The sequence below is a fragment of the Ranitomeya variabilis genome, chromosome 5 (assembly GCF_051348905.1).
Source record: "Ranitomeya variabilis isolate aRanVar5 chromosome 5, aRanVar5.hap1, whole genome shotgun sequence".
Taxonomy (NCBI): domain Eukaryota; kingdom Metazoa; phylum Chordata; class Amphibia; order Anura; family Dendrobatidae; genus Ranitomeya; species Ranitomeya variabilis.
Window position 1 is genome coordinate 275,419,577 of NC_135236.1, and position 27,933 is coordinate 275,447,509.

Genomic DNA, 27,933 nt, shown 5'->3' on the forward strand with positions numbered 1-27,933 from the left:
ACATGGTCATCCCCTTCCACCTTTTTCAAACACTATCGGTTGGATTTGGGGTTCTCCTCAGATCTCCCCTTCGGGTTAAGGGTGCTGCAGGCTGTGGTCCCTCCCTAAAATGGCTTACATCTCTGTAAATCTCTCGTGGTGCTGTCATGGGAGTCCGAATAAAGCATTAAGCTATTTACCAGTAGCAGCATTTTTCGGAGGCCCATAACAGCACCCTTAGTTCCCTCCCTATTCACGTGGGGGTTACACTTCCTTAGAATGTTAAAAAAAAGTGTCTCGCGTGTGATATCTGGATTGTTACTTTATTAAAGATATTGTATTTAATTGTATATAATGTTGTGCATGCTTGTCATTAACTTCGGTAGTCCTCTCAGGCTCTGTAATACAACTGATACGTGGGAGAGGTGCCGCCCTTTTGTATCTGTGGGTTTCCTGTTCCTAAGGGGCGGATCCACTCTCTCGTGGTGCTGTCATGGGCCTCCGAAAAATGCCGCTTCCGGTAAGTAGCTTAACCCCTTCCTGACGTCGGACGGGATAGTATGTCTGACGCCAGGTCCCCTGCTTTGATGCAGGGCTCCGCGGTGAGCCCGCATCAAAGCTGGGACATGTCAGCTGTTTTGAACAGCTGACATGTGCCCGCAATAGCGGCGGGTGAAATCGCGATTCACCCGCCGCTATTAACTAGTTAAATGCCGCTGTCAAACGCAGAGAGCGGCATTTAACGACCGCATCTGGCCGGGTGGCCGGAAATGACGTCATCGCCGACCCCCGTCACATGCTTCAGTATTGTAACCATAGAGGTCCTTGAGACCTCTATGGTTACTGATCGCCGGTAGCTGTGAGCGCCACCCTGTGGTCGGCGCTCACAGCACACCTGATTTTCTGCTGCATAGCAGCGATCTGATGATCGCTGTTATGTAGCAGAGGCGATCGAGTTGTGCCTGCTTCTAGCCTACCATGGATTCTATTGAAGCATGGCAAAAGTTAAAAAAAAGTTAAAAAAAAGTGAAAAAAATAAAAAAAACATAAGTTTAAATCACCCCCCCCTTTCGCCCCAATAAAAATAAATCAATAAAAAAAATAAAACCTACACATTTGGTATCGCCGCGTTCAGAATCGCCCGATCTATCAATAAAAAAAAGCATTAACCCCTTCCCGACCTGTGACACAGCGTATGCGTCATGAAAGTCGGTGCCAATCCGACCTGTGACGCATATGCGGTGTCACAGAATGATCGCGTCACTGCAGATCGGGTGAAGGGGTTAACTCCCATTTTACCCGATCTGCAGAGACAGGGGGAGTGGTACTTTAGTCCAGGGGGGGGGTGGCTTCACCCCCCCGTGGCTACGATCGCTCTGATTGGCAGTTTCACTTTCAACAGCCAATCAGAGCGATTTTGTAATATTTCACCTATGAAAATGGTGAAATATTACAATCCAGCCATGGCCGATGCTGCAATAGCATCTGCCATGGCTGGAGACCCTGATCTGCCCCCACCCCACCCCACCGATCGCCTCCCCAGTCGTCCTTTTTGCCCCGATCTCCGTTCCGCTCCCCTCCTCCCTCCTGTCGGCTCCCCCGGTCCCACCCCCCCATACTTGCCTAGCTCCGATGTCCCTCCCGGTGTCCGGCCGTCTGCTTCATGGGCGCCGCCATCTTGGAAAATGGCGGGCGCATGCGCAGTGCGCCCGCCGAATCTGCCAGCCGGCAGATTCGTTCCTGCACATTTTGGTCGCTGTGATAAGTTCTATCACAGCGATCAAAATAAAAAAAATAGTAAATAAATCACCCCCTTTATCACCCCCATAGGTAGGGACAATAATAAAATACAGACAATATAATTATTTTTGTTTTTCCATTAGGGTTAGGGGTAGGGTTGCACTTAGGGCTAGGGTTGCACTTAGGGCTAGGGTTGCACTTAGGGCTAGGGTTGCACTTAGGGCTAGGGTTGCACTTAGGGCTAGGGTTGCACTTAGGGCTAGGGTTGCACTTAGGGCTAGGGTTGCACTTAGGGCTAGGGTTGCACTTAGGGCTAGGGTTGCACTTAGGGCTAGGGTTGCACTTAGGGCTAGGGTTGCACTTAGGGCTAGGGTTGCACTTAGGGCTAGGGTTGCACTTAGGGCTAGGGTTGCACTTAGGGCTAGGGTTGCACTTAGGGCTAGGGTTAGAATTAGGCTATGTGCACACGGTGTGGATTTGGCTGCGGATCCGCAGCGGATTGGTCGCTGCAGATTCGTATCAGTTTTCCATCACGTTTACAGTACCACGTAAACCTATGGAAAACCAAACCGCTGTGCCCATGGTGCGGATAATACAGCGCGGAAACGCTGCGTTGTATTTTCCGCAGCATGTCAATTGTTTGTGCAATTCCGCAGCGTTTTATACCTGCTCCATAATAGGAATCCGCAAGTGAATCCACACAAACACTGGAAATCCGCGGTAAATCCGCAGGTAAAGCGCAGTGCGTTTTACCTGCAGATTTTTCAAAAACTGCGGAAAAATCCACACAGATCCGCAACGTGAGCACATAGCCTTAGGGTTGGAATTAGGGGTAAGACTAGGGTTAGGGGTGTGTTGGGGTTAGGGTTGTGGTTAGGGTTGGGATTAGGATTAGGGGTGTATTGGGGTTAGTGTTGGAGTTAGAATTGAGGGGTTTCCACTTTTTAGGCACATCAGGGGGTCTCCAAACGCGACACGGCGCCACAATTGATTCCAGCCAATCTTGCGTTGAAAAAGTAAAATGGTGCTCTCTCCCTTCTGAGCCCCGACGTGTGCCCAAACAGTGGTTTACCCCCACATATGAGGTAACAGCGTACTCAGGAGAAATTGCCCAACAAATTTTAGGATCCATTTTATCCTGTCGCCCATGTGAAAATTAAAAAATTGAGGCTAAAAGAATTTTTTTGTGAAAAAAAAGAAGTACTTTTTCATTTTTACGGATCAATTTGTGAAGCACCTGAGGGTTTAAAGTGCTCACTATGCATCTAGATAAGTTCCTTGGGGGGTCTCCTTTCCAAAATGGGGTCACTTGTGGGGGAGCTCCAATGTTTAGGCACAAGGGGGCTCTCCAAACGCGACATGGTGTCCGCTAAAGATTGGAGCCAATTTTTCATTCAAAAAGTCAAATGGCGCTCCTTCCCTTCCGAATTCTGCCGTGCGCCCAAACAGTGGTTTACCCCCACATATGAGGTATCAGTGTACTCAGAACAAATTGGACAACAACTTTCGTGGTCCAGTTTCTCCTTTTACCCTTGGGGAAAATAAAAAAATTGTTGCTAAAAGATCATTTTTGTGACTAAAAAGTTAAATGTTCATTTTTTCCTTCCATGTTGCTTCTGCTGCTGTGAAACACCTGAAGGGTTAATAAACTTCTTGAATGTGGTTTTGAGCACCTTGAGGGGTGTAGTTTTTAGAATGGTGTCACTTTTGGGTACTTTCAGCCATATAGAACCCTCACATTGACTTCAAATGTGAGGTGGTCCCTAAAAAAAATGGTTTTGTAAATTTTGTTGTAAAAATGAGAAATCACTGGTCAAATTTTAACCCTTATAACTTCCTAGCAAAAAAAAATGTTTCCAAAATTGTGCTGATGTAAAGTAGACATCTGGGAAATGTTATTTATTAACTATTTTGTGTCACATAACTCTCTGGTTTAACAGAATAAAAATTCAAAATGTGAAAATTGCAAAATTTTCGCCAAATTTCCATTTTTTTCACAAATAAACGCAGAAATTATCGACCTAAATTTACCACTAACATGAAGCCCAATATGTCACGAAAAAACAATCTCAGAATCGCTACGATCCGTTGAAGCGTTCCCGAGTTATTACCTCATAAAGGGACACTGGTCAGAATTGCAAAAAACGGCAAGGTCATTAAGGCCAAAATAGGCTGGGTCATGAAGGGGTTAACCTGATCGCTAAACGGCGTAATGAGAAAATCCGAAACGCCAGAATTACGTTTTTTTTTTGGTCGCCGTGACATTGCATTAAAATGCAATAACGGGCGATCAAAAGAACGTATCTGCACCAAAATGGTATCATTAAAAACGCCAGCTCGGCATGCAAAAAATAAGCCCTCAACCGACCCCAGATCATGAAAAATGGAGACGCTACGAGTATCGGAAAATGGCGCAATTTTTTTTTTTTTTTTTTTAAAGCGAAGTTTGGATTTTTTTTTTCGCCACTTAAGTAAAAAAATAACCTAGTCATGTTAGGTGTCTATGAACTCGTAATGACCTGGAGAATCATAATGGCAGGTCAGTTTTAGCATTTAGTGAACCTAGCAAAAAAGCCAAGCGGAAAACAAGTGTGGGATTGCACTTTTTTTGCAATTTCACTGCACTTGGAATTTTTTTCCCGTTTTCTAGTACACGACATGGTAAAACCAATGATGTTGTTCAAAAGTACAACTCGTCCCTCAAAAAATAAGCCCTCACATGGCCAAATTGACAGAAAAATAAAGTTATGGCTCTGGGAAGGAGGGGAGTGAAAAACAAACATGGAAAAACGGAAAATCCCACGGTCATGAAGGGGTTAATGCTTTTGGGACTATTCTGCATTTACACCAATTTGTGTTCCAGTCATCTCTTTAGTTTTTTTGCTCTGCTCAAATAAGGGGGTGGCCTCCCTTTTTCTGAGCTGGTCATTGCATTCATTTAGTTCCCCATGTCTAGCTGTCCATTAGCTGGTTCTCAGTCCTTCTCAGCCCTTATTCACATTTGTCACTCAACATATGGTAAGGTTTTAATACTGGAGGTTAGGACAATCATGAACAGGGTCACCTTGATGTGGTAGGATGGCTTTTACGTTTTTGATCAGTTATGTTATCTAAGTCAGAGGTCCCCAACCGCCGGTCCGCGGACCAGGACCGGGCCGTTGGGGGTTTTTCAGCCGGTCCGCGGCGCGGCTGACAGCTACCGTATATACTCGAGTATAAGCCGAGATTTTCAGCCCGAATTTTTGGGCTGAAAGTGCCCCCTCGGCTTATACTCGAGTCACGGTCGGCGGGTGAGGGGGAGAGGGCGCTGAGGCATACTCACCTAGTTCCGGCGATCCTGACGCTCCCCCTGCCCGTCACACGGTCTCCGGGTGCCGCAGCTCTTCCCCTGTTCAGCGGTCACGTGGGACCGCTCATTAGAGAAATGAATAGGCTGCTCCACCTCCCATAGGGGCGGAGCCGCATAATTCATTTCTCTAATCAGCGGTGCCGGTGACCACTGATAGAGGAAGAGGCTGCGGCACCTAAGATCAGCTTTGCGGAGAGACGCCGGGAAGATGGCGCCGAGGAGCTGCAAGCAAGACAGGTGAGTATGTCATTTATTATTTTTATTGCAGCAGCAGCACAGCTATGGGGCAATAATGGTGCAGAGCACTGTATGGCACAGCTATGGGGCAATAATGGTGCAGAGCACTATATGGCACAGCTATGGGGCAATGGTGCAGAGCACTATATGGCACAGCTATGGGGCAATAATGGTGCAGAGCACTGTATGGCACAGCTATGGGGCAATAATGGTGCAGAGCACTGTATGGCACAGCTATGGGGCAATAATGGTGCAGAGCACTATATGGCACAAGTATGGGGCAATAATGGTGCAGAGCACTGTATGGCACAGCTATGGGGCAATAATAAACGGTGCAGAGCACTGTATGGCACAGCTATGGGGCAATAATGGTGCGGGGCAATAATGGTGCAGAGCACTATATGGCACAGCTATGGGGCAATAATAGTGCAGAGCACCAGGGAAAAAAGCATGGTGCTCCCACTCATTCTGAACCTATGGTAAGTTGAATCACATTCTCATTATAAATGTCATAATTATATGATAAGTATGCACTAAGCTCCATCCCTCCATAACCCCACCCCCATATGACCAAAGCCCCGCCCCTGCCCCACCCCCACCGGGCCATGGAAAACTGGTCTTGCTTAAAGCCGGTCCCTGGTGCAAAAAAGGTTGGGGACCTCTGATCTAAGTAACCTATCATTTCATGCACTGTTGCTATTTATATACTGCATGGTATTTGCTCCTTTTGTTAACTTGGGTTTTGTGGCAAATATATTGTAGTAGGCTATTGGTTGAACAAACTATGATTGCATGCTTAACAATTGTATACCATAAACCTTTAGGGTACCGTCTCACATTGGCACTTTGATCGCTACGACGGCACGATCCGTGACGTTCCAGCGATATCCATACGATATCGCTGTGTCTGACACGCAGCGGCGATCAGGGACCCTGCTGAGAATCGTACGTTGTAGCAGATCGTTTGAAACTTTATTTCGTCGCTGGATCTCCCGCTGTCATCGCTGCATCGATGTGTGTGTGACACCGATCCAGCGATGCGTTCGCTTGTAACCAGGGTAAACATCGGGTTACTAAGCGCAGGGCCGCACTTAGTAACCCGATGTTTACCCTGGTTACCATAGTAAATGTAAAAAAATCCAAACCGTAATTACTTACATTCCGGTGTCCGTCAGGTCCCTGGCCGTCCGCTTCCCTGCACTGACTGAGCGCCGGCCGTAAAGTGAAAGCAGAGCACAGCGGTGACGTCACCGCTCTGCTTTGGCCGGCACTTACACAGGATGCAGGAGGAGTGCAGGGAAGCGGACGCAGGCACCGGAATGTGAGTATGTTTTTTTTATTTTACGTTTACGCTGGTAACCAGGGTAAACATCGGGTTACTAAGCGCGGCCCTGCGCTTAGTAACCCGATGTTTACCCTGGTTACCTGGGGACTTCGGCATCGTTGGTCGCTGGAGAGCTGTCTGTGTGACAGCTCTCCAGCGACCACACAACGACTTACCAACGATCACGGCCAGGTCGTATCGCTGGTCGTGATTGTTGGTAAATCATTTTGTGTAACGGTACCCTTAGGCCTTATTGTCCCTTACTGTAATCAGTGGTGCAAGGAGGTGGACTTAAAGAAAGCCCTTTAAGACTAATGGATACAACTGACTTCTTTCCAGCAGTGTAATGGTCTGGTACATTTTTGTAAGGGTTGATCACTTTTACCTAGGAATAATGTAATCTTGTTTGGGACTTTTACGTGATGGCCTATTTCTAAGATGGGTAATCAATATCTGATAAGTGAAGATGTGACACATGGCACTCCTGCCAATCGGCTTTACTTAGTGCTTAGTTGTGTCCCCTTCACAGCTGTCGATTTAGTGGCCGATATTGCACATTGTTGCCCTATTGCTTTGAATAGGGGGCAGCAGATGTGTGGTATTGGACTGCAACCACAAGACCGTTGCTGGTGCTGTGCAGATCTGCAGCTGAGCACTTCCGGATGGCATTGGAAGCCATGTGTTGCACCCCCACTGATTATATTTTGATGACCTATCCTTTGTAAAAACCATCACTGTGTACAAACAAAGTTTGAAGTGATGTGCAATGATGCTGTAGATCTGAAGCCTCTAACGCCAATGCCGCCATCTCCTGCTTCACCGACATCTGCTATCCTGTGTGACTTCAGAAAATGAAAGCAGTCAAGTGGGAGGCAATGGCGCTAGGTGGGGTTTAGAGCTGGAGTGACAGAAGCGTTTGTGGTGTTTTTTGCTGGCATTTTTCAGGATCTGAAAGTTCAGCTTTGCTTCCACCATACAAGCACCAACACGAGCTAAGTGGAAAAACGTAAAACCTTCCTGGTAAAAGGGCAATTTAATTGATTCTCACCTTCCGATAGACCCCGATCTCCTCAGCGGCGCTCCCGGTACGTTCCGTTCCCTTGGATGCTTTTCGCGAAGGACCTTTGTGACGTCAGTCGTGTGACCCCGACATCCCCAGGTGATTCGTGCAATGCATCCCTGGGAACGGATGCTGCCACGTGCACCGCTGAGAGGCGGGAGGACTCTGGGGGCCATCAGAAGGTATGTATATCCCTATTTTTATTTTAATTCTTTTTTTTTTTTTTTCTTTACAGGAATATGGATCCCAGGACCTGGAGGAGAGTCTCCTCCTCCAGACCCTGGGTACCATCCGCACATGAAGTGCTCACTTTACGCATGGTGGGCATAGCCACATACATAAAGTGAGCTTTTCAATGCAATCCTATGGCGTCGGAATTGCAGCGATTCAGTAGAAATAATGATTATGCTGCGGATTTTACCGCTATGCGATTCCGCAGTTGGAAAATCCGCAGCATGGGCACAGCAACTGCAGAATCCCATAGGGTTGCATGGGAATGCGTTTTTAAGCGTTTCCGCTGCAGCAAAAATGCAGCGGAAACGCATAAAAAAAGAAACATGGGCACATAGCCTAAGGGTATGTGCACACTATCAGTAATTTCTGTGCTTGTTTTTAACCTCACAAAGAATCTGCTCTGATCCCGTGCTGTCCGGTGTATACGCTTTTGCCTCCTCCCCTGCCCTGAAGACGTGGTATGATCAACAATGTTCCTGTACGGTCACACAGCCATTACACAGTACACAGCAGGTCATGTATAAGATTATCTCGGCACAGGAACTTTTTTTTTTTTTTTTTTTTTAACACCTTGAACTCTACAACTTTTTATTGCAAGATCTGGTGATTAAAATGTACTATTTGTGTGACAACCCCTTTAGCAATTGTGATCATATGTAACTTTGCGTCAAATGTTTTATAAAATTCATGTGGCTGAATGTCTGACTCTTGCACAGCCTAAAATAACTACATGCTACAAATCAAAGTTCACTATATCTAGAGTTCATACATGCCATTTGTCAGTCTACATTCATTAATCTACACACTCTGTAGACATTTTGGCTTATGAGGCGCAGGCCATGATTTGATACCTTGGTGTTTACAGTGTGAACTTTAGTTGAGATGGGGACACCTAAATGGGACAGTCAGAAGCACATGGCCTCCCTGGGTAAGAGGGCTGATGACTTGAAGAAAAGTTTCTATATTCCTCCCCGGGGTCCCTGTAGTCCATACAGTAAAATTACAGCCTGTTCCTGTCATCCTTATAAAGGGAACATGTCACCCCCAAAATCAAAGATGAGCTAAGCCCACCGGCATCAGGGGCTTATCTACAGCATTCTGGAATGCTGTAGATTAGCCCCTCGATGTATCCTGAAAGATGAGAAAGAGGTTGGATTATACTCACCCAGGGTCTGTCTGGTCCGATGGGCGTCGCAGTCCGGTCCGGGGCCTCCCATCTTCTTACGATGACGTCCTCTTCTTGTATTCACGCTGTGGCTATGGCGCAGGTGTACTTTGTCTGCCCTGTTGAGGGCAGAGCAATGTACTTCAGTGTGCAGGCGCCGGGAAAGGTCAGAGAGGCACGGCGCCTGCGCACTGCAGTACTTTGCTCTGCCCTCAACAGGACAGACAAAGTACGCCGGAGCCACATCGTGAAGACAAGAGGACGTCATCCTATGAAGATAGGAGGCCCTGTACCGCCCACCCAGGTGAGTATAATATAACCTCTTTTTCTCATTTTTCAGGATACATCGGAGACTTAACTACAGCATTACAGAATGCTGTAGATAAGCCCCCGATGCTGGTGGGCTTAGTTCACCTTTGATTTTGGGGGTGATGGGTTCCCTTTTAAGTCCCTTGCTGCCTCACTTCTTCACAGGTACAGATAATCTTTTCCTCTTGATCCCAGACTTCAAACAAGTGCCCCCAATAATTGACAGTGTCATTTGAAAGCTAGGCTGAATATGCTGACATTCACCCATAAAGTGTACCTCTAGTTTCACTAGAATATAATTACAGTTCGAGACTCTCCAGTATAATTTTCTGAATTTGCCTTGGCGACTTCTGCCAATAACCCACAGTACTGGGCAGTCTGGTGTGGGTTAAACGAAATATGTAGCATCCCTCTTCTGCTGCCCACCATCTTCAGTGCAGGAGGAAGCTACATAGGAGTTTACAGGGCTCCTGCACTGTATCAGCAAGTCGGACGCACGGCATACTTCATACAGTGCATGCTAAATTATTGGCGTTAATTTCTAATAATGAATTGGAAAATGATTGGCCTGAACTATGAACAATTTCTTGTGTAAATGGAGATCTGCTTTAATTGCAATTTTTTTTCACTTTTTTTTGTTTTATTCCATTGAGACCTATTGTATTCTAGTGAAATGCCCTTTCTTTACTAATTGTGTTTTTATTTTACAGGTCCTCTCGGGATGTGCTATTACTGTAAGAGGCCAACCACGTGGTGGTCCACCACCAGAGCGTAACATCTACCTGAGTAACATTCGTGCTGGAGCTCTTGCACGCAGAGCAGTGGCTTCTCAACAAGATTCAAAAGATGTTCCCGATGAGGTATGTTCATAGATGTGGCCTATGATTTGCATGTGGCTTGGGTCCTATTCACGTGTCCAATTTTCATGTACGGGTTCTTTTTTTTTTTTTTTTTTAATGGCGGTAATGCATCATATAGTGTGCAATAAAACCACCTCAAAGCCTGGAATCTGTTTACATAAAACAATCTTGCACGCTTTAGATTTTCAACTTTTCATCATGCTACATGGTCTAGAATTGGCTCCTTTTTGGCATAACTCTATGTTCATGAGCCAAAAAAAGGGTACCTGAACCCCATTCACTTGAATGAGGGGGCCTGAACATCCAGTGTTTGCCACGTTATCATGTTCATGATAGGGCAGTAAAATCATTGACTGTGAGCCCGCAGCTGTGATTGGAGGTAAAAAGTTTACCTCCGGTCACTGGCATCAGTTGATGGGACGACTACTCCCATCAGCTGACTCCTACTGCCGCTACTAAGTGAGCAGGTGGCGGCTGATGGTAGTATTCATCAGCCATCGCCTGTGCACTAAACAAATAATTTATAAAGACTGCATGGGTTCCCCTGTATTTTTAACCAGCCAGGCAAGATTGCCATCTAGGGGCTGCAACCCTCAGCTGTCAGCATTAACAAGGTTGGTCCCCATGCTGTTTCTTTAATCCCTTTCTGACATCCGACGTACTATCCCATCGAGGTGGTCTGAGCCCCTATGACCACCGACGGGATAGTACGTCATCACCGATCAGCCGCAGCCAAGTCAGCTGACTATCACAGCTGACATCCGGCATTATGTGCCAGGAGCAGTCGCGGACTGCTCCTGGCACTCTAACCCCCAGAACACTGCGATCAAACATGACCGCAGCCTTCCGGTGGCATAGGGAAGCATCGTGCAGGGAGGGGGCTTCCTGTGTGCTTCATTGAGACCCTCAGAACAACACTATGTGATCGCGTTGTTCAGAGGGTCTCCTACGTCCTCCCTGTAGGCCCCAGATCCAAAATGGCTGCGGGGGTCCTGCAGGGAGGTGGCTTGCAAGTGCCTGCTAAAGGTACCATCACACTCAGCGACACTGCGGCGATATAGACAACGATCCGACCTAAACTAGATCGCTGGAGCGTCGCTGTTTAGGTCGCTGTAGAGACGTCAAACACAGCAGCTCCAGAACGATGCAGGAGCGATCCAGTGATGTAACGGCGACTCACTTCTCGTTCTCGCTGGTTGTTGGCTCCATTACATCCATTGTTATCGTCGTTGCTTTTGATGTCAAACATGACGATACACGCCGACCTGACGACGAAATAAAGTTCTGGACTTCTAGCTCCGACCAGCGATGGCACAGCGGGATCCAGATCGCTGCTGCGTGTCAAACACAACGAGATCGCTATCCAGGACGCTGCAACGTCACAGATCGTTCTCGTTGCCAAGTTGCTGAGTGTGACGGTACCTTTAGAGCAGGCACCATCAAGCCTCCCCTGCAGTGCCTGTCAGATCGCTGATCTGACAGTGCTGTGCAAAGTGTCAGATCAGCGATCTGACACATGATGTCCTACCCTGGGAGAAGGTTAAAAAAAAAAAATGCATTTATTTATCTAAAAAAAACAAAACACCAAAACAATAAAAGTACACATTTAGTATCGCTGCGTCCGTAACGACCCAACCTATAAAACTGTCCTACTAGTTAACCCCTTTGGTGAACACCGTAAAAAAAGGCAAAAAAACGCTTTACTATCATTCCACCGAACAAAAAGTGGAATAACACGCGATCAAAAAGACTGATATAAATAAACATTGTACCGCTGAAAACGTCATCTTGTCCCGCAAAAAGCAAGCCGCAACAGTGTCATCAGCAAAAAAATTGTTCTAGTCCTCAGAATAAAGCAATGCAAAAATAATTTTTTATATAATAGTTTTTATCGTATAAAGGCACCAAAACATAAAGTGATATAAATGAGGTATCGCTGTAATCGTACTGACCCAAAGAATAAAACTGCTGTAACAATCTTACTAAACGTGGAACGGTATAAACGCCCCCCCCCCCCCCCAAAAAAAAAAAAAAAAAAAATGAAATTCATGAATAGCTGGTTTTTGGTCATTCTGCCTCCCAAAAATCAGAATGAAGAAAAAAAAAAAAAGCTAAAAAAAGTCATGTGCCCGAAAATGGTACCAATAAAAACTTCAACTCGTCCTGCCAAAAAACAAGACCTCACATGACTGTGGACCAAAATATGGAAAACTTATAGCTCTCAAAATGTGGTGACGCAAAAACTATTTTTTGGAAAAAAGTGTCTTCTAGTTTTACAGCTGCCAATCCTAAAAATCCACTAAAAACCCCCCGCTATAAATAGTAGATCAAACCCCACCCTGATCTCCCTTAGTTAGGGAAAATAATAAAATAAGTATTTCCATTTTCCCATTAGGGTTAGGGCTAAAGTTAGGGTTAGGGTTTGGATTACATTTACGGTTAGGATTAGGGGTGTGGTTAGGGTTATGGTTGGGATTAGGGTTAGGGGTGTGTTGGGGTTAGGGTTATGGTTTGGGTTAAGGGTGTGTTTGGGTTAGGGTTTCAGTTAGAACTGGGGGCTTCCACTGTTTAGGCACATCCGGGGCTCTCCAAACGCGACATGGCGTCCGATCTCAACTCCAGCCAATTCTGCATTAAAAAGGTAAAAGTGCTCCTTCCCTTCTGAGCTCTCCCGTGCGCCCAAACAGGGGTATCAGCGCACTCAGGACAAATTGGACAACGTTTGGGGTCCAAATTCTCTTGTTACCCTTGGAAGATAAGATTGGGGGCTAAAAAATCATTTTTGTAGGGAAAAAAATGATTTATTTCTACGGCTCTGCGTTATAAACTGTAGTGAAACACTTGGGGGTTCAAAGTTCTCACAACACATCTAGAGAAGTTCCTGGGGGGTCTAGTTTCCAATATGGGGTCACTTGTGGGGGGTTTCTACTGTTTAGGTACATCAGGGGCTTTGCAAACGCAATGTGACGCCTACAGACCGTTCCATCCAAGTCTGCATTCCAAACGGCGCTCCTTCCCTTCCAAGCTCTGCCAAGCGCCCAGACAGTGGTCCCCCCCCCCACACATATGGGGTATCGGCGTACTCCGGACAAATTGGACAACAACTTTTGGGGTCCAATTTATCCTGTTACCCTTCGTAAAATAAAACAAATTGGAGCTGAAGTAAATTTTGGGTGAAAAAAAAAAATTAAATGTTCATTATTATTTTTTTTTTTAAACATTCCAAAAACTCCTGTGAAACACCTGAAGGGTTAATAAACTTCTTGAATGTGGTTTTGAGCACCTTAAGGTGTGCAGTTGTTAGAATGGTGTCACACTTGGTTATTTTCTATCAATAGACCCCTCAAAGTGACATCAAATGTGATGTAGTCCCTTAAAAAAAAAATATGGTGTTGTAAAAATGAGAAATTGCTGGTCAACTTTTAACCCTTAGGCTATGTGCACACGTTGCGGATTTTGCTGTGGAACCACAGCAGCTTTCCATGCATTTACAGTACAATGTAAACCTATGGAAACCACAATCTGCAGTGCCCATGTTGCGGAAAAAACGTGCAGAAACGCTGTGGGTTACCTTCCGCAGCATTTGAATTCTTTGTGCGGATTCCGCTGTGGTTTACACCTGCTCCACAATAGGTATCCGCACAAAATCCGCATAAAAACCGCGGTAAATCCGCGGTAAATCCGCAGGTAAAACGCAATGCCTTTTACCTGCGGATTTCTAAAATCCGCTGGGGAAAAATCCGCAGAGCTCAATTCTACGTGTGCACATACCCTTTATAACTCCCTAAGAAAAAACAAAATGTTGGTTCCAAAATTTTGCTGATGTAAAGTAGACATGTGGGAAATGTTACTTATGGGTCATTCCATATCAAGTGATCCAAATATGAATATTTTTTTTACCTTGCGTCTTTAGATTTTTTTTATTTTTTGTTTTTATGAAGTACAACTTTAGTTAATTACAAATTAAAAGTTTAGAATTTTTTTCTTCATCAGTTAATTTTTTACAGATTTTTAAAGTTTTGAAAGAGCGGATTTTGGCCTGGTATGGCTTTACATTTTTTATCGTATCTCGGGTTAGAATTAAGATATAAAGGTGGGAGAGGCACCATTTTTCTCAGAACGGTACCTGCTTTCATTTGATATGTCACAAGACTATGTTTCTTTATATTTTGCTTTGGAGAAATCAAATTAAAAATTTTGATGCGCAATTCTGAAAAAAACGTATGTTTTAAAATTGTGAAAACATGCACGTGTGTTACTTGTGTCCTTGTTTATATTTGTACAGGGATTCAACTTGGGATCTATCAAATTTGTATTTTTTTTTTTTAAGCCTTGAATCATCTGATTTTATGTTTGTGCGAGTTTCTTCCTTTTTTCTTTTCAAATTACAACTTATTGCATTCAACATTTATATGTAACAATAAAGAAACACAAAAAACAAATACCGAAGTGCCAGAATAAGGCCTCTTTCACACTAGCGTCGTGCACTGCACGTTGCTATGCGTCGTTTTGCAGAGAAAACGCATCCTGCAAAATTGCTTGCAGGATACGTTTTTTCTCCATAGACTTTTATTAGCGACGCAGTGCGACGCATTGCCACACGTCGCAACCGTCGTGCGACGGTTGCGTCGGTCCGTCGCCACCAAAAAACGTTGCATGTAACGTTTTTTGGTGTCTGCAGCATTTCCAACCGCGCGCGCAACCGGAACTCCGCCCCCACCTCCCCGCACCTCACAATGGGGCAGCGGATGCGTTGAAAAACAGCATCCGCTGCCCCCGTTGTGCGGCGCTTCATTATGCGTCGGTGCGCCGCAACGTCGCATTGTGACGTGCAGTGCACAACCCTAATGTGAAAGTAGCCTAAATACATCTTAATCATCATAACAACTTACTCAGTATTTTCAACCTGAATTCTTTGAACAAGCCAAAAGATAAAAGGTGATCACATCCTCAAGTGTGGTTTTCTAAATTCAGTCTGATCCTAATTATATGTTAAAAACCAGATTAAAAGAACCAATATTTCTACCACTTATTTATACATGGAACAATTTTTTTTCTACTATATCACTAAACATGTCATTTCTGAAGTGTTTAAGAAGAATAGTCCAGCTGTTAAATCCTCGTACTATAAAATATGAACTAATCAAACAATTAATAGTAGGTTTTTACACTGGCCTTCTATCATCAATGTGTCCCTTCTAGTGGGTGAAATGTCATCTTGCCTATAACCGCTCACTAGCAATGGCTGTTTCCTTCTGTGTCAAGAGTATGTGCGGCTGTCATGGTGCTCGGCTCCACCTGAGTTAATATCTGATTTTTGTTCAATTTTACAATGTCTGGTTTTCTTGGATACACAAAGGACGGCGCTGGACCAGACGGTGCAGAAAAGTCACTTCTACGTCTTCATTTTCACAATCTTTGGAGAGTCCAGTAGCCGTCAGCGCTGATCATATTCACAGGTCACATCACCAGTTGTGTCATCCATTGCTGATCTTGTGCCGCCTTCTACCACGTCATGGACATCACTGTCTTTATTTCCACTACATGGGATGACAGTCCGGTATTGCGGAGTCCCTGTGATTGGTTCTGCTTCCTGTAACTGATGTTATAACAAACTCTCCTCCTCTTCGTAGTCCTGGTTTGTACAATACATGAACTGGATGTTAAGAATATTTTTCTCTCTCCATTTGAGGAGTTGCATCGGTGATAAGATTTGGTGGGAATACGGCCTCTGGAGGCCCGAGCTGCCGGCCTGTCATCTGCTCTGCAGTCACCGTCTACCCCTGGTCATCCTCAGCCCTAACAAAGCTTCTCCTCTGTCCTCTCCTGCTTCTAAGCTCTAACATAATAAAATAATACAGGAATATCTAACAATCATGGATTATTTGGTAAATACGGACCCCACACTTCTACACCACAGGCTGAACAGACCTGAAATCAAGATTTTTGAACTGACACTGTAATAGTTTTATTTTTTTAAATATGATCCCATCACGATCCCAGCTTGTATTTTGGTACAGATGTGGTTAGGAGCATAGCAGGCACATGTGCAGTTTTTGAAATTTTTAAATTAAACGTTTTTTTCGGAAATGCGTTTTAAAGTTTTGCGCTTGCGTTCACATAGGTAAAATATTATCAAAGATACTCTTGTGACATATCTGGTGAAAGCCTGCACAGTTCTGAGTAGAATGGTGTTAATTTGGTTTCTCTACCTCTTTTCTAGCCTGAGTTATGGGGAGAAATGTAAAGGCAGGCAACACCGAAATTCGCACTTTTTCCGAACTTTGAAAATCAATAAAAAAAAAAAAAAATAAATATCTAGAATTTTTTCTTCTTCATATTTTGCATTCTCTGACACACAATTACCAAATAACAAAATCTCAAAAGAATTAAAAATATAGTGGTAAAAATCATTGGTTCACTTGACATGGAATGACCCTTATTAAGTATTTTGTGTGACATATCTGTGATTTAAGGGCATAAAAATTCAAAGTTGGAAAATCGCATAATTATCACCATATTTCCGTTTGGTTTTTTTCACAAATTAACGCAGGTAATATCAAATTTTACCACTATCATGAAGTACAATATGTCACGAGAAAACAATGTCAGAATCATCAGGATCTGTTGAAGTTTTCCAGAGCGATAACCTCATAAAGGGACAGTGGTCCAAATTTTAAAAATTGGCCCAGTCATTAACGTGTAAACCACCCTTGGGGGTAAAGGGGTTTAAAAAAAAAAAAAGTTGTGTGGTGTTTTTTTAATTTTTTTTTTTTTATTGTTGCCTTTGTATTGACTGGTGACATCAAGCTCGCAGCTTAGTAATGGAGAGTGGTCTGAGACACCCATCCATTACCAATCCTATAGTTATAGTGTAAATAAACACACAAGAAGAATAAAGTACTTTATTTGAAATGCAAACAAAACACCATTTTTTACTTTAAAAATAACAAATGTGTATAAAGTCCATTCCAATGAATCCCTAGTGTCCTGTAATAAAACAAATGTATAAAAATCAATATACCTCACATGTCTAACGTTTTGTCACACACCGTAATCCATGTCTACAGGTTATTAGTTTTCAACCTGGACTGTGCCAAGATGCGATCGTCTCAGGCTGAGAACCACTGATTAATGAGCTTCTGCTAGCACAGCATCAGTGAGCAGTGGTGAAATAATCGAGGTTGCCACAGATCACTGAGGCTGCGTTCCCAGGCCATCCAATGAACTGCGGTGACCTCTGTCTGAGATCCTGCTAGCACTGTGAGAGTCTCATGGTACAGAGGTGAGTTCACCACAGTGAAATTCTCCCAATGAACTTGCTTCTACAACGTGAGATTTTTTTTTTTTCTCTCACTGTGCTAGCATGAATATCTCCAGAGGGAGGCCACTGCAATTCATTAGTCTGACTGGGAATGCAGCCTCAGTGACATGTGGTAACCTGTCACCGCTGCTCACTGATGCTGTGCTAGCAGCAGCTCATTCATCGGTGCTTCAGCCTCGAAGGTCGCATCTTGGCACCGTCCAGGTTGAAAACTTGTAAAAACCCCCCCCCCCATACATGGATTACGGAATTGGACAAAACATCACAGGTGAGGGATGTTTTTGTTTTATTACAGGAGATGAGGGTTTCAGTAGAATGGGTGTTAGGTGAGTTATAACTGTTATTCTTAAGTTGAAAGGGAAGTGGTTTTTTTTTTTTTTTTTTTTTATTTTAAATAAGACTTTTATTCTTGCTGTTTATTTTACAATTAAATTATAGGATTAGTAATGGACAGGTCTTATAGACTTCTCTTCATTATTAAGCTGTGGGGTTCGTCACCAAACAATACAAAGGTGACTTCAACCTCACAAATATGAACCCCACTTGCCGCCGCTACAGGGCTTAAGAGCTAGGCGAAGCGCCAGAATTGGCGCATGTAATAGATTTGCCTTTTCTGGGGCAGCTGCGGGCTTCTATTTTTGAGCTGGGGGAGGAGGGGGTTACAGCTGCAATATCCATATCCCTTTACCAGCCTGAGAATACCAGCTCCCAGCTGTCGATTTCTGGCTTGGCGGGTTGTCAAATTATTTTAATTATTCATTAAAAATTAAAAAAAGCTTGAGGACCCCTTTATTCTTGATAACCAGCCTTGCTAACGCTGACAGCTGAGGGTTGAAGCTGTCAGTTTTGCCTGGCTGGCAAAAAATACAGGGGAACCCACTTTTTTTTTTTTTTTAATTAGAGCGCAGGTGCCAGATGAATACTCCCATCAGCCGCTCCTTCTCATGCTGATGGCGGCAGCAGCAGGCATCCCATTAGCCCACAGCAGTGGAGGCATAAATTTTACTTCTGGTCAATCACAGCTGTGGGCTCGTGCTGTCATTTGGCAGCACAGCAAACTGCAGCGGTCTGTCCGGAGGTAATGATTTTACTGCCGACCAGAAGCAGTGTTTGCCACCCTGTCATGACAGCGCAACAAACACCTGGTGTTCAGGGGCCAAACCTGAACAGTAACAGGGACTTCCTGGTGAAGTCTGTGTTCGGTGTCCGTTCCTGAACAGTAGGTGTTCGGTACTGATGCCGAACATTACTGTTTGGGATTGCTCATCTCTAATAACTAGCACATACTTATAATAGAAGCCACTTGAACTAGCTCTGATCATTGCAATTTAATGCCTTAGATGCAGCAGTCAATGGCAATTACACAGCATCTAAAGGGGTTACATGAGTGGGTGGGGGATGATGTTTATGGTGTTGTCATTGTTGCTGAGGGCCTACTCGGTGACCTCATTTTTCATGATTGTGCCCCCACGAAGCACTGTATTGCAATTTATTGCTGAAGCGGTCACCAGTTCAAGTACAGCTAAAGAAATAAACTGCAAAATGGAAAAGGTTTAAATCTCCCTCCCGTTCTGATTATTCATTTTTTTTACTTTTTTAGACATTGCCAAAAACCCCCTCAATGATCATTATAGAGGAAAAAAATAAACTACTTAGATTTGTTACCATATCTCCCTTCACTCCCTTAAAGGGAACCTGTCACCTCGTTTTTTCCGTATGAGATAAAAATACTGTTAAATAGGGCCTGAGCTGTGCATTACAATAGTGTATTTTGTGGACCCCGATTCCCCACCTATGCTGCCGAAATACGTTACCAAAGTAGTCGTTTTCGCCTGTCAATCAGGCTGGTCTGGTCAAAAGGGCGTGGTGTCTTCCCCCAGATCTTGCTTAGTTTTCCGTTGGTGGCGTAGTGGTGTGCGCATGCCCAAGGACCCAAATCCACGTCACGGAGTGAAAAGAGCGCGATGTGCTGTATTTCATTGGTGATCGGTGGGCGCGGCCATCTTCCATTGGCTGCGCGTGCGCAGAAGCGGCGCTCTGCTGCCCGCGGCTTCAGGAAAATGGCCGCGGGATGCAGCACGTGCGCAGATGGAGATCGCGGCGGCCATTTTCCTGAAGCACAGTTCGCATCTCGGCTTCAGGAAAATGGCCGCCGCGATCTCCATCTGCGCACGCGCGGCATCCCGCGGCCATTTTATACACTGTTGTAATGCACAGCTCAGGCCCTATTTAACAGTATTTTTATCTCATACGGAAAAAACGGGGTGACAGGTTCCCTTTAATAATGAAATGTAAAGCACAATGTACCCTGAAGTGGGCACTGATAAAACTACAGTTTGCCTTGTAGAAAGTCATCACATAGCAAAACTGAAAAATTAGTTACAGGTCTTAAATTTTAGTCATAATTACAGCAAAAGCAAATTTATATTACTGCTCTGACTCGCATTAAAAACTTTTTTTTCTAACAACCCGCAGAAAAACTCTTCGTTCCATGAACGCTATAAAAATTAAACGCGGCTAAGAATTCACCTTTTGTCTTTCTGTACATTATTAGTAGTAAACTATATAGGGTCTTTCAAAATAACATCTCATCGTGAGAAAAAGCCTTTATTTAGCCCTTAAAAGAGAATGGATAAAACTAAATGGTTCTGATAAGAGGCTAATTGGATTCAAATTCTAACATATCCGGTCTGTTTTGCCTGTAGATAATCTGCTGCTGAGGGAGACTACCTGACAATCAGGACCCCTCTTCCCTACATTGTGTAGAGGAAAATCTTTATCAATGACCTTGGTTTTGAAATATAACTCTTAATCCATCTTCTCTAGCACATTCCGTTAACAAAAATATCTGCTTTTTCTCCTCCTGGCCTGATCAGTCATTATCAAAATTCTTAATTGGTAAAATGTGTCCACTGAATCCAGATTACATTACTAAGATTAAGATGTGATGGGGAGGGAGGATCTAGGAGCAGAGCTCCTCCCTACCTATTCATATCTATATAGAATCTTAGCAGTAACAACAGTATTTCCTATCTTCTATACTTTAAACATATTTTACCCCTGAATTTAGTGAAAGATGAGTCCAGGAGGAGAAAGAAGCAGATTTCACTCATAAGATATATTACAAAGCTGCTTATTTCATGTGTACATGTTGATTTACAAAAAATAAATTGGTTACTCTTCACACTTCACACTTTCAGTTCTAGTGCAAATGTGTCCTATAAAGCAGTAGCCAAACAAATATACTTTATTCAGTTTCAAGTTTCTCTAACTGCCTCAGTAACAAATGCGTAGTTACTGTTTTGTTTGCTTGTTTGGGGCTATATAAGAGGCATTAGCAGTCGCACAATTTCTACAGATGCACAGTAGTAGGCTAGACCTACACTGCATAACATGATCTCAGTATCAGTATGTGCACAGTCTTTTAGACCCTGGCGTACCTGCTAATTTTTCAGGTGTTTTCCTCTTTAAACTTCATAAGTTTTTTTTTTTTAGCTTTTTAACTGCTTCCAAAGCCTAACAAGACTAAACATCTGCACTGCAAGGTCAAAAGTACTTGCTGTGTATAAGTTAAAGGGAACCTGTCACCCCAAAAACCGAAGATGAGCTGCGGCCACTGGCATAAGGGGCTTATCTACAGCATTCTGCAATGTAACCTGTTTTTCTCATCTTTCAAGGTTATTATACTTACCCAGGGGTGGTCCCGCTGCGGTCCGGGTCCTATGGGGTCCGGGGCCTCCTATCTTACGATGACGTCCTTTTCTTGTCTTCACGCTGCAGCTCCAGCGCAGACGTACTTTGTCTGCCCTGTTGAGGGCAGAGCAAAGTACTGCACTGCGCAGGCGCCGGGAAAGGTCAGAGGCCCTGCGCACTGCAGTACTTTGCTCTTCCCTCAACTGGGCAGACAAAGTATGCCTGCTCCGGAGCTGCAGTGTGAAGAGGATGTAATCGTAAGAAGATAGGAGGCCCCAGACAGGACCGCAACGCCCATCGGACCCAGACCGCCCCGGGTGAGTATAATCTAACCTCTTACTCTCATCTTTCAGGATACATCGGGGGCTTATCTACAGCATTCCAGAATGCTGTAGATAAGCCCCTGATGCCGGTGGCCGCAGCTCATCTTCGATTTTTGGGGTGATAGGTTCCCTTTTAATTACATTTAAACAGAATATAACTCCAAGTAAATCAAACTTCTGTGAAATCAAAATGTCCGCTTAGGAAGCAACACTGACAATCAATTTCACATGCTGTTGTTCAAATGGAATAGACAACAGATGGAAAATATTGTCAATTATCAAGACACCCTCAATAAAGGAGTGGTTCTGCAGGTGGGGACCACAGACCACATCTCAGTACCAATGCTTTCTGGCTGATGTTTTGGTCACTTTTGAATGTTGGTTGTGCTTTCACACTCATAGTAGCATGAGACGGACTCTACAACCCACACAAGTCGATCAGGTAGTGCAGCTCATCCAGGATAGCACATCAATGCGAGCTGTGGCAAGAAGGTTTGCTGTGCCTGTCAGCATAGTGGCTAGAGGCGCTACCAGGAGAGGCCAGTACACCAGGAGACGTGGAGGGGGCCGTAGGAGGGCAACAACCCAGCAGCAGGACCGCTACCTCAGCCTTTGTGCAAGGAGGAACAGGAGGAGCACTGCCAGAGCCCTGCAAAATGACCACCAGCAGGCCACAAATGTGCATGTGTCTGCACAAATGGTTAGAAACCATCTCCATGAGGGTGGTCTGAGTGCCCGACGTCCACAGATGGAGGTAGTGCTCACAGCCCAACACCATGCAGGACGACTGGCATTAGCCACAGAACACCAGGATTGGCAAATTCGCCACTGGCACACTGCTCTTCACAGATGAAAGCAGGTTCACACTGAGCACATGTGACAGTCTGGAGACGCCGAGGAGAGCAAAATGCTTCCTGCAACATCCTTCAGCATGACCGGTTTGGCAGTGGGTCAGTAATGGTGTGGGGTGGCATTTCTTTGGAGGACGGACACCCCTCCATGTGCTTGCCAGACGTAGCCTGACTGCCATTAGGTACCAAGATGAGATCCTCAGACCCCTTGTGAGACCATATGGTGGTGCGGTTGGCCTTGGGTTCCTTCTAATGCAGGACAATGCCAGACCTCATGTGGCTGGAGTGTCAGCAGTTCCTGCAAGATGAAGGCATTGAAGCTATGGACTGGCCCGTCCGTTCCCCATACTTGAATCCGAATGAGCACATCTGGGACATCACGTCTCGCACCATCCACCAATGTCACGTTGCACCACAGACTGTCCAGGAGTTGGCAGAACCTTTAGTCCAGGTCTGGGAGGAGATCCCCCAGGAGACCATCCACCGCCTCATCAGAGCATGCCCAGGTGTTGTAGGAAGGTCATGGAGGCAACACACTACTGAACATCATTTCCTTGTCCTGAGGCATTTCCACTGAAGTTGGATCAGCCTGTAATTTGATTTTCCACTTTTGATTTTGAGTATCGTTCCAACTTCAGACCTCCGTGGGATATTAATTTTGATTTGCGTTGATCATTTTTCTTTGTTCTCAACGCTTTCCAATATGTAATGAATAAAGATTTACAACTGAAATATTTCATTCAGTGATATCTAGGATGTGGGATTTGTGTCGCCTCTATTTTTTTTTTTTTTTTGAGCAGTGTATTTATATTTTGCCGTTTTATTCAGATAATTCTCTGCTTTGTATATCATTCCCCTCCAAATCCTGACCCAGCTGCTCTGCCCCCCCTCCTTCCTTTTACTTTTGCAGTGTCTTATGAGTCCTGCAGAGAAACAGGAGGTACGTTTTCCACATAGAGCTTAAAAGGAGTCTGCTAGTCAGTTTTTAATCATGTGATGTCAGACATAATGAAATAAATATTAGCTGGGTTAAAGGCAAAATGAGCAATTTTAAGTACAGTGCCATATAATATGATTGCATTATATTAAGAGGATAAAAATGGATTGAAGTGCTTCTTTAAATATTTATTTTGGATGTGCAGCTAGTGTTTGGCAAAGATCTCCTGACTAATTTCCACTATTCAACTTACCGGTATTCAGAAATCTGAAACGGCCAGTTGACCATTTACTAAAGCTTCATCGATTTAGAAATCAAAACAAAAACACAGGAGTGGTGTTGCTAGCCCAAGTTCCCTGTCCCCAGTATTATACTTGCCAGCTATTGTCTTCATCTGTCATCGGTGTCTGTCTTCTGCAGGGTATGACCTGCTGGATTGCTCCAGTGTTTGCTGGGTGATCCAGAAGTCACTACTCAGTAGAAGTCTGAGAGCGAGAACGAGACTCTTAGGGCTTGTTTCCACTTGCGAGAAAGACGTCCGTGTCTCGCATGTGGAAACCAAGCTCTGGCACCGGTACTCCAGAGCGGAGCGTGCGGCCACATGGGAACACATGAAGCTGCACGCTCCGCTCCAAAGTGCCGGCACCAGAGCTTGGTTTCCACATGCGAGATACGGACGTGTTTAATACTTCTGGCCGCCGCATGGTGAGTGAGAGTGGCGCGTCTAACCCGGAAGTCGCTGGAGCACGTCCGGGGAGGCAGGAGATTCGGCGGCAGATTTTAAAAGCAGCGCTGGCGTCGGACCGGTGTGTGTGAGATGACTTCACCGGCCGACGAAGCGCACCTGCCCGCAGCAGAACAGCGTTCTCCCAGCAAGGAGAGAAGTGCTAGGAGCAGCACAAAGAGTGGTGGTCGACCTCCAGAGAAGGGATCTACCACCAAGCGAAATCCGCCTCCAGAATCGGTACCTGTCAGCTTCATTGGGTGAGTTTTTAAAAATCTCTTCCTATATGCTGATATGTTTCTCCTGTATCCCTTCCTCTAGACTAAGAAAAGGACACACAAGTCCAAGCACAAGGAATGTGCTTTATGTACGCAGCCCCTCCCGGATGATTATGCTAAAAAATTATGTTCAGAATGTATCATACAAACCTTGTGGCAGGAGAATATAATGACTCCATCAGATGTCAGAGCCATAATCCGGGAAGAAATGCAGGGTTTGGCGCAGACAAGTAGCACCAGTACCCGTCAGCCTAGCAGGTCCCGATCTCCAGTTAGTTCAGAGTCAGAGGATGTACATATATCCTCGGACGAATCGGGATCTCAGCCGAGCTCATCCGAAACTGAAGGGGGGCTTTGTCTACCCAATAGCAGTGTGGATAACTTGGTGAAATCTGTCAGGAGCACGATGGGGTGCTCAGACGAGAAGGAGAAGAAATCAGCTCAAGACATAATGTTTGCGGGGTTAGGACAGAAAAAACATAATCCTTCCCTGTCATACCAACTATTAAAGAAATTATTAAAAAAGAATGGGATAAGCAAAACACAAGAGGTTTCCTACCATCATCCTCTAAAAGACGCTATCCCTTCAGTGACGAGGAGCTGAATTCCTGGTCAAAGGTGCCGAAGGTTGATGCCGCAGTAGCCTCCACAACCAAACAGTCGGTCTTACCAGTCGAGGATTCCGGGGTCCTGACAGACCCGCTGGACCGTAAAGCAGAAGCTTTTACTAAAAAGATCGTGGGAAGCTAACACGGGGGCGTTCAGGCCCGCCATATCTAGTACCTGCACTGCAAGGTCGCTACTAGTGTGGATGGAGCAACTGGAGGAACAGATTAGAGGTAGAACTTCGAGAGAGTCAATCCTGCCGAAATTCCCTCTAATTAAAGAAGCAGTAGCATTCCTGGCTGATGCCTCCATGGATTCGCTACGCCTAGCAGCCAGGTCAGCCGGCCTAGTGAACACAGCCCGGCTAGCACTCTGGTTAAAACCTGGAAAGGGGACGCACAGGCCAAAGCAAAACTTTGTGCGATCCCCTGCCAGGGAGAGCCTTCAGAAGACACCCCTTTACCAGGAACAAACCGTTCGAGCAAAGGGAGCAATGGGAGACGAAAGACCCAAAGCAAAAAGGTGCCTTTTTTAGCGGATCCCATAATCCAAAACACAAATACCGCTAACCAGAAAGTGGGCGGCAGATTAAAATTCTTCCTTCCCAAATGGGAACAAATAACATCTAGCCAATGGGTTCTGGACATTGTGCAATACGGCCTAAAATTGGAGTTTGATCGAATCCCTTGGGATTCTTTTATAGTAACATCACCAAAAGGACGAGATCCTATCTCTTCTATCTAAAAAAAAGTCCTGATAGAAGTTCCCCAGGATCAAGAAGGGAAAGGGTTCTATTCCCCTTTATTCTTGATCAATAAGTCAGATGGTTCGTTCAGAACCATCATAAATCTCAAAAAATTAAATTCCTTTCTGCGTAATCATACCTTCAAAATGGAATCCATTAGTTCTACCATAAAACTCTTATTCCCTAGGTGTGTCATGGCCGGAATAGACTTAAAAGATGCCTATTATCATCTTCCTATACATGCCGAGCATCAGCAGTACCTAAGGGTAGCAGTCATCCTGGAGGGACAGGTTTGTCACTTTCAGTATGTAGCAATGCCATTTGGGCTTTCTATGGCTCCCCGCATCTTCACTAAGGTGATATTAGAAGTGATGGCTCATCTACGCCAACGGGACACTTTGATAATACCCTACCTAGATGATTTTCTGGTAGTAGGAAATTCTATACTTCAGTGTAAAGCTCGTTTATCTGATACGATCTCGTCCCTACAGGAGTTAGGTTGGATCGTCAACTTTGAAAAGTCCCGGCTGAATCCAGAAACCGTTCAAACATTTCTAGGAATCCAGCTAGACTCCGTAAGTCAGAAATGCTTCCTTCCACAGTCAAAAAGAGTGACTATACAGTCAAGTGTCAGAGGCAATGGGAAACCCACACATGACACTAAGGAAAGCTATGTCCTTACTGGGATCATTATCCTCGTGTATCCCAGCTGTACCATGGGCACAATTTCATACCCGTCAATTACAGTATGAAGTATTGTCAGCTCGGGGAGAGGATGGACATCTGGAAAGTAAAATAACTCTTTCCAAAGATGTCTTAGAATCTCTATCCTGGTGGCTAGATATGGAACACCTTTCAGCGGGTGTACCATGGATAATAGACCCTTCTAAGATAATTACCACCGACGCCAGTCCTATTGGGTGGGGTGCACATATGGAAGATAGTCTGGCCCAAGATACTTGGGACCAGGCAGAATTGACATGTTCCTCCAATTGGAAAGAGTTAAAAGCGGTAGAATATGCCTTAAATAATTTTCTTCCGCAGATTCAAGGAGCAAATGTAAGAATTTACTCGGACAATTCCACCACAGTGGCATATGTGAACCGTCAGGGTGGTACAAGGTCAGGAAGTCTAATGACCATAGCAGCAGACATCTTCCAGCTGGCAGAGACTCATCTCGCATCCCTAACAGCCCTGCACATCAGAGGGGTAGAGAACATCAGGGCAGACTACCTCAGCCGAAACGAGTTACGTCAAGGGGAATGGACCTTAAACAAATCCATATTCAGAATAATAACAGAATCATGGGGTATACCACAAATAGACCTATTTGCCACAAGAGACAACCGGCAAGTAAAAGGTTCGCTTCCCTGAACTTCATGGATCACCCGGATATGTTGGACTCTCTCCACCATCCTTGGAGGTTCAAACTGGCATACGCCTTTCATCCGATGTCTGATTCCACTAGTGATCAGAAAAATCAGGAGGGAACAAGCAAGAGTAATCCTCATTGCACCGTTCTGGCCGAAAAGACCATGGTTATCTTGTCTCCAGACCATGTGCCTATGCGATCCATGGATTCTCCCATCAGACAAGGAGCTGCTGTCCCAAGGCCCCTTTTTCCACCCGCAAGTGAAAGGTCTTCACTTGACGGCGTGGAATTTGAGAGGCAACTATTAAGTTCAAGAGGGTTCTCAGTAGAACTAGTAAACACCCTCTTATTGAGCAGGAAAAGATCTACCACCCTAATATATAATTAAACACTATATAAATGTCCAGAACGTGAAGGTAGGACACAAAACTCGAACTAGTATATATAAACACTAAATAGGTCTAAAGAACCACAAATGAGTATAATCCATAGATTTTATTGAAGAAAAATAACCAAACAATGACACAAATAATTAAAAGGAGAGCCACAGGAAACCAATACATGGGACACAGCAAGCCCAGCACACCAGGAAACTGGAAGTACCATATATATAAGTAACCAATCAATGCCAAGTGAAGTGCATATAAGCAGGCTAGACAAAGTCTGTGCAACTGCTAAGGAATTAGCGCTTCACTAAACCCAATGAACGTGAGTAAAGTGCAAAGTGCAAACGAGGCCAAGTAGGACCAAAAAGCTTAGAATGCATGAATAAATGTGGACATGATGTACTTACAAAGAAACCTGGGTGTGCACAGCAAGCCAG

The 27,933-nt window shown here is 44.7% G+C and overlaps 1 protein-coding gene across 2 annotated transcripts in view; it reads left to right on the forward strand.

Moving 5' to 3' along the window:
* SND1 (staphylococcal nuclease and tudor domain containing 1) overlaps positions 1-27,933 on the forward strand; it is a 1,031,482-nt gene that overhangs the window by 24,860 nt on the left and 978,689 nt on the right. For both annotated transcript variants that reach the window (XM_077264371.1, XM_077264369.1), the window contains exon 2: positions 10,108-10,257. In XM_077264371.1, coding sequence (XP_077120486.1) covers positions 10,108-10,257 — 150 coding nt within the window. The remainder of the gene's footprint in view (positions 1-10,107; positions 10,258-27,933) is intronic.